This window comes from Archocentrus centrarchus, chromosome 4, assembly GCF_007364275.1.
Source record: "Archocentrus centrarchus isolate MPI-CPG fArcCen1 chromosome 4, fArcCen1, whole genome shotgun sequence".
In the NCBI taxonomy this organism is placed as follows: Eukaryota; Metazoa; Chordata; class Actinopteri; order Cichliformes; family Cichlidae; genus Archocentrus; species Archocentrus centrarchus.
The window spans coordinates 7,741,614-7,759,259 of record NC_044349.1 but is presented as its reverse complement, the minus strand read 5'-3'; the positions used below and the strand labels follow the sequence as shown (position 1 = coordinate 7,759,259).

General features: G+C 40.8%; 1 protein-coding gene across 1 annotated transcript; it reads left to right on the top strand.

The window, feature by feature from the left end:
* The first annotated feature begins 9,587 nt into the window (after positions 1–9,587).
* Positions 9,588–17,380, top strand: LOC115779497 (uncharacterized). The gene is made up of 8 exons (XM_030728191.1): positions 9,588–9,872; positions 12,999–13,163; positions 13,239–13,280; positions 13,416–13,534; positions 14,043–14,217; positions 14,341–14,466; positions 16,399–16,462; positions 16,565–17,380. The coding sequence occupies exons 1-8, from the start codon at positions 9,711–9,713 to the stop codon at positions 16,714–16,716; spliced, it is 1,005 nt and encodes a 334-aa protein (XP_030584051.1). The 5' UTR covers positions 9,588–9,710; the 3' UTR covers positions 16,717–17,380.
* The last annotated feature ends 266 nt before the right edge of the window (positions 17,381–17,646 follow it).

Below are 17,646 nucleotides of genomic sequence, written 5' to 3'. Positions count from 1 at the left end.
AGCAGTTTGTATGACAACCAGGTACATGTATGCATCCCTGACAACATCGGGGCATCCTCCTAATGAGATGACGGATGTTGTCCCAGGGCATCATTGAGCTCCTGGACAGTCTGAGTTGGATGGACCAAAACATAATGTCCCAGAGGTTTTCTGTGGGATTTAGGTCAGGTGAGCGTGGGGGTCAGTCAATGATGCTGTGTAGGGTCTGACAATGGGTCCAAGGATTTCATCTCGATACCGAATGGCAGGCAGGGTGCTGTCGCCTAGCCTGTAGAGGTCTGTACGTCGCTCCATGGATATGCCTCCCCAGACCATCACTGACCCACCATCAAACCAATCATTCTGAACAATGTTACAGGCAGCATAACGTTCTCTGTGGCTTCTCCAGACTCTTTTCACGGCTGTCGCGTTTGCTCAGGGTGAACCTGCTCTCATATGTGAAAAGCACAGGGCGCCAGTGATGGACCTGCCAGTTCTGGTCGCTGGTGGTCGCCGACTGTAAAACTATTCCTGTTTTGGGGGTTGTCTCATTGTAGGCCCTCTAGTGACTGCTACAATTCGATGGATTCAAACTCTGGACCATCTTGCTGTGAGGCAAGGTTGTGTTAACCATATCTGCATTAAAATCAAATACAACCATGTGTTTACGACTCATAAACCCCTTCATAGTCTACAGTAGTGATGAGAAAATGAAGCTTTTGTGAAGCACTGAACCACTTGAACCAATTGTTTTGAAAATGGCTGAACCAGTCCTGTGATTCATTTCAGGAATGAAGCAGTTGCTGCTTTGGACGTCATATGTTATGTAATTTTCTTCGCCCTGAAGCAAGCTTCGAAGCAGTGGTTCTATGGAGTTGTAAGCCCAGGGTTCGAAGCACGTATAGAAGCTTCAGTTGCACACTCTCATCACTAGTCTACAATGAGAATGAGAGTCTTTCACTTAAGTGAAGCCATACTAGACACTACAAACTGAGTGTGGTGACATTTACTCTTATAAACTCTAATGCCACCTTAATGCTGTGTGATGTAAGACCACTGCAGATTTTTCTCAACTGTGTGATGCATTTTAATATTTTGCCCTACATTATATAGACATAGAGGTTTTCGGTATGTATGACAATAGCCTCTGTCATTGATGCTTTCTCTTTCACAACCGTTTTTGAATAGTGAGGAGGAGGAGCACTTCATGGTTCAAGTACAATGTTCAATCAGAAAACAGTCAGTAGTGAGAAGTAACAACAGTCACCATGGAAAGAAGAATCCTTTGTTGGATATTTCTGCTTGGATATTTTCATGCAGCACAAAGTAAGTATTTATTACAAGTCACAGCTTTATCATTGTTTGTACTTGTATTTTGTTAACAGCCTAACTGGGCTACTAATAACTAAATTACATTTATTTTAAAGTACAGAAAATGTTGCTAGATTTTTGCAATGTTTCAGAGTATGCCGTAAAAGTAATTGATATTGTGATTAAAAACAAAAAATTTCCAGACAGCTTCCACTGTTTTTTTTTTGTTTTTTTTTTTGGTACACATTACTGTACATTGAGAAATGACAGGATAAATGTATGTACCAATGATAGAAGTAACTATAATTGTTTGCTTAAAGCTCACTTAGGTTACAAGTATAAAATAATAAAGTACTTCAGTAAGTTGGCTTACTGGACAAATTAATAGTTCTTGCTTACATTATCAGGATGCCTGAAATCACATGGAAAAATCAACAACTGTCTTATTTATTGTTGCTAAAGCCCTGAAAATAAAATAAAAGTGCATAGAAGAACAGTTCCCATACATGGCAAAACACTGATCAGCCTCTGTTTAGATGATCTAGTATATACATAAAGCAAAAGTCATTGTGGATACAGTGAAATTAAATTATCTATTAATACTATTGTATTAAATAAACAAAAAATAACAATAAATCAAGCAGTTAAAATTACACACAGAACAAAGAAATAGAGAAAACCAGATAGATAGCTACAATATACAGAGACTATCATTAATTTGTAAAGTGGTTCTACTGTACTTATTTTATATAGAGTACAAAATGAAAGTGACCATGTTATAATAAATACTCATGTAAGACTTGGAAAGTCGAACTATTTGATGGCAACTTTCACAAGTATTGATATCAGTATCAACTGTTACATCGACAGGAACAATGGCACAGGTGACCAGCACCACCACCCTAGAGCCCACCATCCCAGAGCCCACCACCATCGCTCCAGAGCCAGCCACCACAACTGCCACCACCATCGCCCCAGAGCCAGCCACCACAACTCCCACCACCATCACCCCAGAGCCAGCCACCACAACTACCACCACCACCACCACCATCGCCCCAGAGCCAGCCACCACAACTACCACCACCACCACCATCGCTCCAGAGTCAGCCACCACCATCGCCCCAGAGCCAGCCACCACAACTCCCACCACCATCACCCCAGAGCCAGCCACCACAACTACCACCACCACCACCATCGCCCCAGAGCCAGCCACCACAACTACCACCACCACCATCTCCCCAGAGCCAGCCACCACAACTACCACCACCACCACCATCGCTCCAGAGTCAGCCACCACCACCACCATCGCTCCAGAGCCAGCCACCACAACTACCACCATCACCACCACCACCATCGCTCCAGAGTCAGCCACCACCACCACCATTGCCCCAGAGCCAGCCACCACCACCACCATCGCCCCAGAGCCAGCCACCACCACCACCATCGCCCCAGAGCCAGCCACCACAACTCCCACCACCACCACCACCATCGCTCCAGAGTCAGCCACCACCACCACCATTGCCCCAGAGCCAGCCACCACCACCACCACCACCATTGCCCCAGAGCCAGCCACCACAACTACCACCACCATCGCCCCAGAGCCAGCCACCACAACTGCCACCACCACCGCCACCACCACCACCACCATCGCCCCAGCCACCGCCATCGCCCCAGTGCCAGCCACCACGCCTCTCCCACCACCGACACCCACCGGTGCTGCACTGATAAATATATGCATCCAAACTCTTATTGCCTCAAGCATTAGAAGCTTTACAGATTATTTATTATTATATTCTATTATTCACTTCTAAATGCAGTGTTTTTAAACCCTACAGGCTTGCAAGCACTAGCACATATAAAAATGAGGGTAACTACTTATGGAGAGGTCAGCAATGCAACCATCATCCAACTTCTTGAAGAGGTAAGCTATATAAAATTATCTTATTTAAAATTAGTTTGCTTTGTGGATTCTTTACAACTTACTTTGAATGATCAGAAAATTAGATAAACATTCATATATTTTGTCTCTGTTTAGTTTTTTAGCAACCAGATCCTGCATGGAACAGCCTACAGTCTCTCTGTGACAAAGATTCAAAAACTGACAGTGAGCCCATAAAAACTTCATATCAACAGACATCAAAAGTGAACGTATGAAGACAATAATTCAAGGATGTCTGTTTTAAAATAATGTGAGGCAGAAGTTTACTTCAATTGTTTTTATCATATCTTGAAATATATGTTCATCTCTGTCAAGACATGCATTTCTGAGTAAACACAAGATTGAATTACATTCAGCTATGCAATTGATGTACCACACTAGGTTATATTTTACATAAAAGTGAGAATTGGAAATGTGTTTTTGGTTCAGGTGCCAATACAGATGTCAATCTCAAACCAGGACATTTCATCTGGAAATTACAGTGAGTGAACCATACCGAGTGCATAAATATTGTACCTCAAATTAGGAAAATCAATTGTCAGTTACTGACAAAACATATTATGAGTGATTCTTTTATACTCAAGGACTTCTTTCCAGATGTGAGAGCACTCCTTGTATTTTGCACATTTTGAGTTATGCTTTAACGTATAACTAAAATTTGGAGGAAGTGTCATGATCTGGTGTCTTTGACCCTGCACTTTGAGTTCAACATTTTAGTGTATTATTATATTTTCTCCTTAGTTTGTTCTTTATTCTTGTTATTTAGATTTTCATATTGTAGCCTTAGTTCCTGTTTTGCTTTCCATGATATTCTCAGGTTATGTTTCCTTTATTTGCAATTATTGTTATCATTCATAGTTATTTCCCTGAGGTTGTCTCCCTGCCCTCCTGTGTTCTCTGTGTCAACTCTGTTTCAGTGTTACATGTTGCTTTGTTGTGTAAAGTACACCACCACTGGACTCGAGAGCAGTGGAGATGTGTTCTCAGGAGTGACCAATCATGCTTCTAAAAATTTAAGAAAAAAAATTAAGAAAAATATTGAGAGAAGAATCTCATACATTGTTGGATCTAGTGTTATTATGCAGTACAATATACTCTTGGAGCTGAATTCACATTTCTTAGCAAAGTCATATCACAAAACAAACAAAAAACAGCAGGTGAAGAGGGAATCTGGGGCTTCTGTTTGAAACAATAGCACTTGTTTCAAAGTGCAACTTTGAGCAACTTTTGCCACCACAGTGACTGCAAAGATTAGACACGTCACTGAGACAGGGTAAAAGTGGTTTTGAAATCAAAAACAAACTAATAACTAGAGCTACAATTGAACTGCAATTTCCAATGTGTGAACTTGTTCACCCACATGGCAATAAACTTCATTCATTCATTCATTCATTCATTCATACACAGTGAGGTAACAGGCTTACAAATGTAAACCCTGTGCCCAGTACTGTCATGGTCCGGGGTCCGTTGGACCCTGTGTGTTTTGTTTTGGCTTTATTTTGACTGTTTTGGGGTTTTTCTTTTGTTATGGTGTTTGATTTTCTAGTTCCTTGTGTTTCCCGGTGTTCAGTGTAAGTTCCACATCTCTGTTCCTTTGTTTGACTTCCTGTTTTATTTTGATAGTATTCTGGTCTCTGTGTATTGTGTTCTGTTTTGCTTTCCCCTGTTCATTAGTGTTATGTTATTCACCTGTGTTTTCACCTGTTTCATTTCCCCTGATTATGCTCTAAGGTATTTAAGGTCTCAGTGTTGTCTAGGTTGTTTTTGCGGTGTTGTCAGTGTTACCCCTTAGCTGTGTGTCTCCCAGTTTAGTCTTCCTTCTTGTTCTCCCAGGCTTGTTTTGTATTTACAGCCTTGGTTGAGATTTTGTTGTGTTTTGAGTTTTTGTTTGTTTATAATTTGTGAGCCTCCAGCAAATAAAGCTGTTTAGAGTTAAGCTCCAGTTCATGTGTCCTGCATTTGGGTCCTACCCTTTCCAGCACACAGCCCCTGCCGTGACGAGTACAGACTATGTTCCCGACCCAATAATGGCAAAAATTTTAAACTGGATGATCCAGGGGTCATTAGCCATCTTTCATTTAAATGTGGTATGAATTGGACTGTGTGCTGGTCCTGGGTCTGGGGCTTACTGTGTCTTGGCTCTGGTGTTAAACTTGTAAATAAAGAACCAAAGAAAGAAAATAAAATAAACTAACAAGAGGAGCCTACAATACAGCTCCTCTTGGCACATAAATAGTGTTTGGCACAACAGAGCATGCAGACAATCATTTTGCTTGCTGCAAGAATTGTAGCACTCAATACTGTGATTTCCACTTATCTGAGTGATTGCTCTGCCCAGATTTAGCCAATCTTATTTCTATTAATGCATCTTGAGTGGCGAATATTGCTGGTGGTGCGGTTGGGAGTGGCAGTGAACCATTAAAAACAGAGTGAAATAAACATCGCTTATCAACTAATCCTAATCAATATTCACTACTTTGACTAATGAAGCTAGCTGGTTGTGAACCCTCACTGCTTGTCGATGAAACTGGTGCCTTATGCAGCCTCAGCTCTGCATTACCTGGAAAAATTTCTGGAGGTCAATAACTCTCTTTGCTCCACCACAGCCCCTGCTTCTGATGCCAGCTCTGTGGGTGTAGCAAAGATCATGGTTGGGGACTCACCTAGCATACCGGATGTCAGTCGTCAAAGAAAAACACAATTTATTTATCATATTGTTCAAAAAAGTTACATGTTCTGGCAATTATTTCATGGTTCAGACTTTACAGAATTAAAAGGAAAAAACAAACCTACAGTACTTGGTCCTGTGTGAAAAAGCATTTGCTCCCTAAATCAAATAAATGGTTGCACCAACTTTGGCAGCAAGAACTGCAATCAGGTGTTTCAGATAACTGGCAATGATCCATCGATCCATCCATCCCTCCCTCTCTCTTCCGCTTATCCAGGGCCGGATCGCGGGGGCAGAAGCCTAAGCAGAGAAGCACAGGCTTCCCTCTCCCCAGCCACCTTCTCCAGCTTACCTGGAGGGACCCCAAGGTGTTCCCAGGCCAGCCCAGAGATATAATCCCTCCAGCGTGTCCTGGGTCTACCACGGGGCCTCCTCCCGGTGGGACATGCCTGGAACACCTCACCCAAGAGGCGACCAGGAGGCATCCTAATCAGATGCCCGAGCCACCTCAACTGGCTCCTTTCGATGTGGAGGAGCAGCGGCTCTACTCTGAGCCCCTCCTGGATGGCTGCACTCCTCACCTTATCTCTAAGGGAGAGGCCAGCCACCCTCCAAAGGAAACAAATTTCTGCTGCTTGTATTCGTGATCTTATTCCTTCGGCCACTACCCAAAGCTCGTGACCATAGGTGAGGGTAGGAACGTGAATCGACCGGTAAATCGAGAGCTTCGCTTTTACACTAAGCTCCCTCTTCACCACGACAGACCGGTGCAGTGTCCGCAGAAGCAGCCCTGATCCGTCTGTCAATCTCCCGCTCCCTTCTCCTGTCACTCATGAACAAGACCCCGAGATACTTGAACTCCTCCACTTGGGGCAGGAACTCGTCCCTGAGCTGGAGAGGGCACTCCACCCTTTTCCGGCTGAGGATCATGGCCTCAGACTTAGAGGTGCTGATTCTCATGCCAGCCGCTTCACACTCGGCTGCGAACCATTCTACTGCGAGCTGGAGGCCACCACCTGATGAAGCCAACAGGACCGCATCATCTGCAAAGAGCAGAGATGAGACTCTTAGGCCACCAAGGAAGAAGCCTTCCACCACTTGGCTATGCCTAGAAATTCTGTCCATAAAATTTATGTACAGAATTGGTGACAAAGGGCAGCCCTGACAGAGTCCAACACCCACAGGAAACTGATCCGACTTATTACCGGCTATACGGACCAAGCTCTCACTGCGGTTGTACAGAGACTGAATGGCCCGCAACAACGGGCCAGACACCCCATACTCCTGCAGGACCTCCCACAGGATACCCCGAGGGACACAGTCGAATGCCTTCTCCAAGTCCACAAAGCACATGTAGACTGGTTGGGCAAACTTCCACGTACACTCGAATATCCTTGAGAGAATAAAGAGTTGGTCCAGCGTTCCGCGACCAGGACGAAAACCGCATTGTTCCTCCTGGATCTGAGGTTCGACTAATGGGCGGACCCTCCTTTCCAGCACCCTGGCATGGACCTGGCAATGAGTCCTTCACAAGGTCTCCTTTGCAGAATTGTTTTAACTTAGCCACTTTGGAGGATTTTTGAGCCTGAAGAGCCTATTTTGGTGGCTTTTTTTGGATTATTATCTTGCTGTATAACTTGAGTGTGCTTGAGTTTCAGAGCACGAACTGATGGCTGGACCTTCTCCTTGAGGATTTTCTGGTAGAGAGCAGAATTCATGATTCCAACAGTTACTGCAAGTCATCCAGGTCTTAAAGCATTAAAGCAGCCCCAGATCATCACCATGTTTGACTGTTGGTCTGATGTTCTTTTTATGGGCAACACGGTGGCTTGGTGGTTAGCACTGTTGCCTCACAGCAAGAAGGCCCTGTTTAGAATCTACCTTGGCCAGGGACTTTCTGTGTGGAGTTTGCATCTTCTCCCCATGTCCCCATGTGGGTATACTCCAGTTTCTTCCCACAGTCCAAAGATATGCCTTTAGTGGGGTTAGGTTAACTGGCTATTCTAAATTGCCCCATTGTCTCTCTCTCCGTGTTGGCCCTGCGACAGGCTGGTGACCTGTACACGGTGTACTGTCTCATGCCATGTGATAGCTGTGATAGGCTCCAGCGACCCTGAAAAGGATATGCAGAAGAGAATGGATGAATGGATAGTTAATTTTATGACAGATGTAACGGGACTCAAGCCTTCCAAAAAGTTACATTTTTGTCTCGTCAGTCCATAGAATATTTTCTCAAAAGTCTTGGGGATCATCAAGAAGTTTTATAGTAAATGTGAGATGAGCCTTTCACTGATTTTTCTTGAATGGGGGGGGGGTTAAAAAAAAGAAACTAAACGGAATTAGTTTAACTCCAATTTACCCCCACTCAAGCATAAAACAAGCATTAGAGGGCAACCAGGGGCACTCTGACTCATAGGCAGGATGACAACCATCAACCTACACAGAGTGCTCACTTGGTACCTTGGACCTCCAAGTGGAATATAGGTCACAAAACACAGATCCAAGGAGTAATTAACTAACGGAAAAAAGAAGACTAACAAGAAGACCACTGAGGTCAGATGTAGGCTACCGCATAATGTTTAGAGTACACTGCAGGTAGCATACAGGTCATGCATGTGAATTTATTTCTGGAAGATCTTCATCTGCACAGAGACAGAAACACAACCACTTTGCTTACTTTCGCTTGCAGCAAGGAGGAAATAAAACAGAACTGAACGATCTAGGTGAGTTACAGTTGTGTGCAGGTTAACTGTGCAGGTATGAGATGATTTAGGAGCTAAACTTTCAGTGCTGAGAACTTCAAAAGAAATGTGTAACTTTCTGATTCATGTTTCAAGAGATGCACAAAGCAAATTATGCCATTCATCCAACATATTTTATCTGGTTTGTTTGAAGCTCATGTAGGATATTAAACAGTAAATATTCAGTTTCTGGTGAGTTTGAAGTTTCTCAGCTGACAACTGTCCTTGTTCCTTGAGTTGACTGGGATATTGATCAAAGACTGTTTAGTGTGTGGTTTGATTAGTCACCACAGTTTCACAGAAATGATTACACATAACTAAACAATGGATCACTGTTCCCTAGTATCTGTTATCTGAGCTCCTGCTGAAGTCTGCAAGTGTAAGTAATTTCTTAATGACTTCTTATTATCTGCTATTTTATGCTGTTTCAAAACAGAGATCAACAAATGTCTTCTTTTATTGGACTTGTAAGACTGGAAAATGCAAATGAAGCTAAAATAAAAATTTTAAAGCAGAGAATTAAAAAAAGATGGATTTTGAAATATGAAGAGTTACAAATTAGTTTCCTCTCAAAGTCCACATTTGATTGTAAGGTAAATTGCTACTTTTGTTTTGTTAATGGTATGATAGCCTTAAAGCAGTAATTTAATCAGTCTAAAGATTAAAGAGATTTTGAGGGTAACATGATAAGCGACTATTTACCATAACTGCGTCAGCCACCTAAGGAAAAAAACCCTCCTTTAAGCTCTGTAGAAACATGATTTACAGCATTTGAACCAGGTAGAGCTTTTTAACAGACCTCTCAACCAATATCAGTGTCCACATTATCCACACAACCAATCACAGTCTGAAGGCACAAATGCGAGCCAACCAGCGGTTTGGACTGATAAGTTGCAGCTTGAGATAATGAGAGCTCACCTGATTAGATCTTTGGTTCAACTAAGGAAGATCTGAAGGTTGGGGTGAACCTGGAGAGGAAGCAGAAAACTTACCCGGCATGAAAAAAGCTCAGAGTCATTTCACAAGAATGATGCAGTAAATGAGAAAATAATAAGAAAGACAAAAAGCAAAGATGGAATTTGTTAAGGCTGTTGTCACTTTAGAAAGGAGGCCGTGTGAGAGGAAGCCAGTGCAGCTGGTCATCAAAGAAAACATTGAGATGAAAGTGTTTTCTTCCAATGAGCTTTGTAAGGTGGTGATAACACATGAGGAGGAGGAACACAGCTTTCAACACGTGAGTCTTCTTTTATACTTTAGTACAAGACTTTATATGTGCTACAGATGGTCGAGTGCTGATCCCATCAGAAAACTTCTTTTTTTTTTTTTCCACTTTGTTTTTATTATCATATTTTTATAATCAGAACAAACTGTTACAAACAAAACATCCATATACATATAACCATAGTCAGCAGTTGGGAGCAGCAGTCCAAGCAAAAGTCCATGTTCCTCTTTTCCTTTATTCAATCAAGATTGTCCTGGGTTCTTTGTCGCTGTTCTGTATACTGTCCATTTTGACCATTTCTTTTGGTGTTGGTCTTCTTGTAGCTTTAAGCGGTGTGTTATCTTTTCCATAAGTTGAATTTCTTCTACCGTCTGTATCCATTGGTCCATAGTAGGGGGGTCTTTTTTCCCCCATTTCCTTGTAATTGCCTTTTTACCAGCTACTAGCAGTATTTTAACCAAATATCTGTCTCTTTTTTGTATACCTTCTTCAGGAAAATTACACAGGTATAGTGTGGTGCAGGTCATAGGAGTTTTGTAACCAAGTATTTTCAGGAGTGAATTACTTAACATCTTCCAAAATTGTGTTATTTTATCACATTTCCAAAAGATGTGTGCCAGATCTGCGTCTAATTTTCCACAGTCTCGCCAGCAGGGTACACTTTTGCTTAACTGTTAACTTTTGACCTTGGGTGATATAAAAAAAGTATTAAATTTTTCCAGGAGAATTCCCTCCAGATCCTTGAATTTGTGGTTGTGGTATGGAACCTCCACATGTTTAGCCATTCTTCATCTGTGATTTTTATATTAAATTCTGATTCCCATTTTTCTTTTATGTATTTGGTGGAGGATCTGTTTATGAGCAAGTTTTTATATAGCCTGGATATGACTCTAACTTTACTTTCTTTATAGGCGTTGATTATTGTTTGGATTATCTGGTGTACTTCCCTGGTTGGGTCTGTCCTGATCTCTTTCATATAATAAGCTCTAAGTTGTAGGTATCTATAAAATTCGTTCTTATCTAGGTTATAAGTTTCTTTAATATTTTGTAAACTCTCCAGCTGTCCTTCTTTCATCAAAATGCACCACGCTGTGATTCCCTTATTTGTCCACTGTTTAAATCCTTTGTCATATTTGTGTGGTATAAAATTACTGTCATATGCTACCCATTTTAATAGGTTAGCATCCAGAAAACTTCTTTAAGATTTAAATCTCATATGATGTGCAGAGTGGCAGAATAACATGTTCAGATCCAATACAATTTGACTAATCTTAGATCTTACATATAAATACACGTCAGAGTATCAAAGTCCTGCTTCTTATCTATTCAGTACGGTAAGGTTGTTTTTAAACACTCACCTGACATTATGCTAGAATTTAGAACTACCTTAATTCTTCATGGCATAGATTCAACAAGGTGAAACTTTTCTTATGGACTCTAGTACATATTGACATGAGAGTATCACACAATAGAGGGGATTTGCCAGCTACAGAACCATGATTTATATCTCCCATTTCACCACATCCCAAAGATGCACTATTAGATTGAGATCTGGAGGCCATTTGAGGGCAGTGAACTGTCATGTTCAACCCATTTGAAATTATTTGAGCTTTGTGATATGGACCGTGATCCTGCTGGAAGCAGCCTTCAGAAGATGGCTACATAAAGGGATGAACATGTTCAACAACAGTCAGGCGGGTGGTGCTGTTTGGGTATATGTTGGTATTAAGGGGCCCGGAGAATCAAAAGAAAATATCCCCCACATCATTAGACCACCACCAGCAGCCTGAACCTTTCAAACAAGGCAGGGTAGATCCATACTTTCATGTTGTTTATCCAAAATTCTAACCTGACCATCTGAATGTTGGAACAGAAATCAAGGCTCATCCGACTAAGCAGTGTTTTTATGATCTTCTGTTGCTGAATTTTGGTGAGCCTGTGCAAATTATAGCCTCAGTTTCCTGGTCTCAGCTGACCAGTGGTGCACCAGGTGTGGTCTTCTGCTGCTGTAGCACCAATTAGATATTTATGTACATAACAAAGTGGCTGGTGAGTGAACATACAGAACATTTGTCTTTGTGGAGCCAAAGCATTTAATAGTTTTTAACAGAAACATATTTTCTACCTTTTTTTTTTGATGATGTTGAAATAACCTCTCTAAAGCAAGAACATCATCAATGATTAGCAGATCTAGCCCATATTCTGCCTGCTATGATTTTCTTCCCATATAAATTCCCACAAATTCTGCTAGTATAGCTAAATAATAATCTGTTGTCAAACCTGTTGAGTTGTGGGTTGTTTCTCAAAAGGAAACAGACTACACACTGGCGCATGATCTAATTGTTGTTTTGGCATTATCCCAACGTGCTCATAATCAGTTTTGCTTCAGGTCCAATAATGGGACTGTCCATTCACATTTATGTGATGTCATAACTTTGCAACTTCAAGGAAAAAAAGACAACCAGACATTAAAACACTGATTGGTCAGCTGCAATAATCGTGGTGCTGGAATTCTAATAATCAGCTATGCCAGCACCAGCACCAAGACTGAATTGGCAGAAAAGTGCCAACTCTGCACTGTTTTCAATAGTACTATTGAAAGTACTGAAAACTTCCAACTCAACAAATCAATGAGAAAAGTAGATATTGGTCATTCCAGCTGCTGTTAATATGTCAAAGATAGGAAGTGCAATGAGCAGACCTCAACATGGGAGATAACAAGACCATTGAGAAGATAAGATAGCAGAAAACATTTCTGCTTCACCAGGTTATGCTTAGTTTTCAAAAAGCACTTTCCTCTAATCTTTGTCCTTTTCACTTTGAATTACTGTTTAATTTGTACCTTGTAAAATTACTCAGATAAAATAAGGATGGGGGCATATTTTAAGGGATCAGGGGTCAAAACAGCTGGGAACCATCACTCAAAGTGCAAAGACTGTGAAATAGGAATTTTTAAGGCCTGTGCCATACACAACAGTTTATCCTCATCTAAACTCTGTTTTTTAAGTGCTTATGTATTCAGAACAATAATGGTGGTTTGCTGCCTCACTGTCAGTAGTGCAAAATCACATTCTTTTGTTGGATGATTTGTGTGCTCATGCATAAGCAGCCATCTCCTCCTCTTCCTTTTGTTCACAGAGATGCTTGGAGAGTCCTGTAGTCCCTAACTGTGTGCAAGATCCTGAGCTGCAGGTCCAGACTCAACCCAGACTCCAGGCCAAACTCAAAATAACGTCCCCAGGCCGGGAAAAGCCTCAGTACTCGGTTGTGGTCTACAGGCAAAAAATTGAGATGGAGCTAGAGGTTAGTAAGCTCAAAGTTCAAGTTATCTCAGATTTGCTGTTTTTATTCACCCTTTTTTGTTTTTCTTTCCTGTAGGTGTTTCCTCCCATCAGTGAGTCAAAAAATCAGCTAGCAAAGGTACAGTCATGGTATCCCTCATATCCAAAATGGGTTTTTCCCTTGTCCTAGATGCACCAGGATTAATTTAGGATTCTTCACTTTGTGAGTCCAACACATTGCAGTAATACTGTGGCGTTATTCTGCGCATTTCAGCCGTCCCTTAACAAAGCTGATTGTCTCAGATGGAAGAGGCTGATTCCTCAGAAGAAAAGGCTGGTGGTTAAAGATGTGATCTGTCTACCTAGAGGACACTGTATGTCACAGCTGGACAGGTGAGTGTTCATGTAGAGAAGGATAGCCTTTTCTAACCAAGATTACTGGTAGAATTTTATTTTTGTTAAGAGACATTTTTTAGATTGGTAAGATATTTGGAGTGGATATTCATGAACCAATCTGATGATTCCTCTAACCTTTCAGTGGATGCAAGATGAATCAGAACATCTTCCTGGCTAAAATTTTGGTCCATAAGATCTCAAAAACCCAAGACTTATGTGAGCATTTATGCACCAGAGCAAGTGAATCCTAATTTTCTTTGCAACCCCCTGCAAAATGTGTTACTTTTGCCTTATGACTTTTAAACGTAATGATCAGAATACCATCAAATTTGATCCAAAATGCCAGTTTAGCTCAATCAATGTTTATTTCAGTAGCCACTGTTTATGAAATAATGATTATGGCAATAAACTATATTTAAACAGCTAAATTTGAATCATACTCTGTAATACTATACTGTGCAATAACATATATCAGTGAAGTAAATATTATTTTATGTTCTTCCAGACAAATTGTTCCACAGAGCAAAGACCAAGCAGCTCTGGCAGCCATGGGAATGAGTGCTCGCATCACCATTGACAGCAGCTGGACAGCCACTCAGGTGCAGAGCCGGCTGGCGATGCTCTTCCAAGAGCACTTTGTAAAACAGACAGGACAAACGTTTGGCTTTACATATCTGCAGGTGGGTGTGAGATGAATTCTGTCTGAGGTGTCTTAAAGAACAAGCCTTACGTTAACATGTGTAGATTTTACTGGTTGGTTTAAAAATGAATCTTAATATTTATGCATGTGGTTGTTATTCAAGTGTGTGCAGGGCACCAGGGTGCTGTTTGTCCCAGACACTCCTGCAGAAGGCTGGACTGGAGAGCAGGTCCTCAGGATCTCTGGACATGGTGCTTTATATATCCTGAGCCATCATGACTACTCAGAAGTATTCAAAAACAACTCTGCATTTCTTCTGTTCTTAGCTTGATTTCCCTGCAGTATTTTTTTTAAGATTGACTTTAAAGATTCAGTTGGCTTGGTCCTGAACAGCTGTGAGATAACAGGCTGCCCTACACAGAAATGTTTTTTCTTTTTAAAAAAATATTTTTTCATGTTTTGTCCTTGTTTTTCCTCTGTGGTCCTTTTTAAATCATTTTGTGATAGATTTGTGCCTTTTTTGGAGGCTGTGATTCCTCTTCTTAGTGGCCATATTGTGTTTCTTTGAGGTGATTCATATTTCACCTGCAGTTGTTATTAAGCCTCTTGTTGTAATTGCTCAGCATTTTCCTGATTTGAATAAGTCTTCATTTAAGATCTCTTTATGGTAGGGCTGCTCAATAATGGAAAAAAATCATAATCATGATTATTTTGGTCAATATTGAAATCGCGATTATTTAACACGATTACTCACTGACTTGTAAACACTGCATTTATTGCACTTAAAGAACAATGATAACTTTGAAATCTACAATCTCTTGAAAATAAATACTAAATTGAAAATAAAAAGCTGAATATATATATATAAATAAAATCTAAATACAATATAAAAAATATAAATAAATTGGAATATCCATCCATCCATTCTCTTCCGCATATCCTTGTTCCAGGGGGTAGGGATGCTGGAGCCTATCCCAGCAATCATAGGGCGAAAGGCAGGATACACCCTATAATAAATTAAACACAAATAATAAATAAATCAAAAGGTAATGCCAGTTGTCACAACTAATAATACTAGAAATAAATAGGACCAAGTTATTTAGCTCAAATTCATTCACATTTTAGTGCCACAACATCCTGACAGAGCCTGCACAAGTTCCTGCTTGATAATTAACAGTAATTAAAGCATTATGCACTGCACAAGTGTAACCTAGCATTTAAGAGGGATAATGTGGTTTTCGTCCTGCTTGTGGAATGCTGGACCAGCTCTTTATCCTTTTCAAGAGTGTGTGGGAGTTTCCCCATCCAGTCTACATGTAGACTTGGAGAAAACACTTGACTGGATCCCTCGGGGTATTCTGTGGGGTGGTGGTGGGGTGCTTGCCGACAATAAGTCTGACTCATTTCCAGTGTGTGTTGGACTCTGTCAGGGCTGCCCTTCGACATCAATTCTGTTTGTAATTTTACAGACAAAATTTCTAGGCATAGTCAAGTGGTGGAAGGCTTCTGCCTTGGTGGCCTCAGGATCTCATTTCTGCTTTTGTGGATGATGTGGTCTTTATTGATAATTGGGAAACTTTTCTGGGGAAAACCTGGTCTTGCCCTCAGTTCTAGGAATTTGGACAAATATATTAAACCCCCCAACACGTGACTATCCAGCGTTGAGACCGGGAAGCAGAGTTGCAGTCTCGCTTCTTTGTAGCTTCTCTGTAATACCCCCAAAACCCCATGCCCATGAGTCTGTCTGCTCCCAAACCAACAAAAAGAAACCAAAAAGCAACAAAAAAATGAATTGGTCATAAGAATTCACAAAAAAAAAAAAAAAAAAAATTCAAAAGAACAATATAGGATCCTCAACTGCACCAAAAAGTAAAACAGTTAATGTGGATTATTAAAAATTAAATCTCTTAGTAAATTGTTTTAAAATTGGTCAACATATTGATTTATTTTGCCTTATAAAAACCTGGTTACAGCAGGATTAATATGTTAGTTTAAATGAATCAACACCCCGAATCAGACTGTCAGAATCCTCGAAGTACAAGCAGGGGAGGAGAAGTGGCAGCAATCTTCCACTCCAGCTTATTAATTAACAGACAGATTTAATTCATTTCAAAGCCTGACTCTTAGCCGTGTCCACCCTAATTGGAAAATTCAGAAAATCTCTGAAATCTGTTCAGCCCGTTCTGATGAAATATTAAATAAATATTTATTTATTTATTAGTCGCCTGGGGCAGCTGAGGAAGCCACAGCTGGACACTGGGAAACAGTCCTCACCTTAGAAGACGGTAAGAATGGAGGGTTGGATGGAAGCAAAAAAAAAGTGGCAAAGCATAAACATGCTCTGTGTTTTGTGTTGGGTAAAATATTTCCTCTCTGTACGCAATCAGATGGCAAGACAGAGTTTTCGTTTGACGACCTCCTTGCTTTCAGAATTGGAGCTGACAATTTGCCACCTCTAGGCTTCTCCAGACTAATATATGTTTTTACTCCCAGGTTGGTATTTAACATGAAAAATTTCCCCACTCCTTTTGATGTGTAGTCACAGGACTTACCACCAGCATCATATTTTCAATTTTACCTGGATATTTTTATATCTGGATGAAACTATTCACCTGATACGATCATAAAATATAGCCCCCCACCCCCCACTTGAGATTGAGATGAATCTTCACATTTCCCTCACTGTAAATTCAATTTCCAGGATGAAAACATGCCAGATGCACGTCTGCCTCATGCCTCCACCTGTTCTCTGGAGCTATATTTGCCAACAGGAGTGGTAGGGGCTGTGGACCTGCTGAACAGAGCTGCGCATGAGGCCCTGGGAGATAGAGGCCAACTGAAGACAAGTGGTGATGAGATTAGGAAGGGAATTCCCTCTTGGGTCTTATGCCTCCTGCAGAAGTTGACTCTCTGGAGATTAAAGGTTTCTGCCTAACAATATGACTAAAAGGAACCAGCCTCCAGTTTGTCATATCACTGTTGCTGTGTGTGGTGTGTTGCATGTGACCTGATGCTGGAGATTAGACCAATGTTTGCATTGTATAAGGGTTTAAGCATTCTGAGTCTGATGGGTTTAAAGCATGTGGTGTTTATAAAAGAACCTGTGCACATTTCTTTTTCATTGGAACAAAGTATTTTAGAAGAACGGGAAGGAAAAATACTAAATATACTGCCTTAGGCCTTTTTGGCAGTGGCAAATCAGAGTTGATGGATGCATGTTTACTTTGTTGTTGACATGGACCTTTATTTTTTTCTTTTAATCTTTTAATAGTTACTCAAAATAGCAGTTTTAAAACTGTGTTGCAGTTCTAGTGATTTCTTGTTGTATTTTAAATGTATTTAAATGTAATGTATTGTGTACGAAAGGACACACCTAACAGTCACTGGTCTTGATAATATTTGTACATGTACATGAATCTGTGTTTTTAAAATTGTATGTTGAATAAAGTTTCATTTAATAACTTATAAA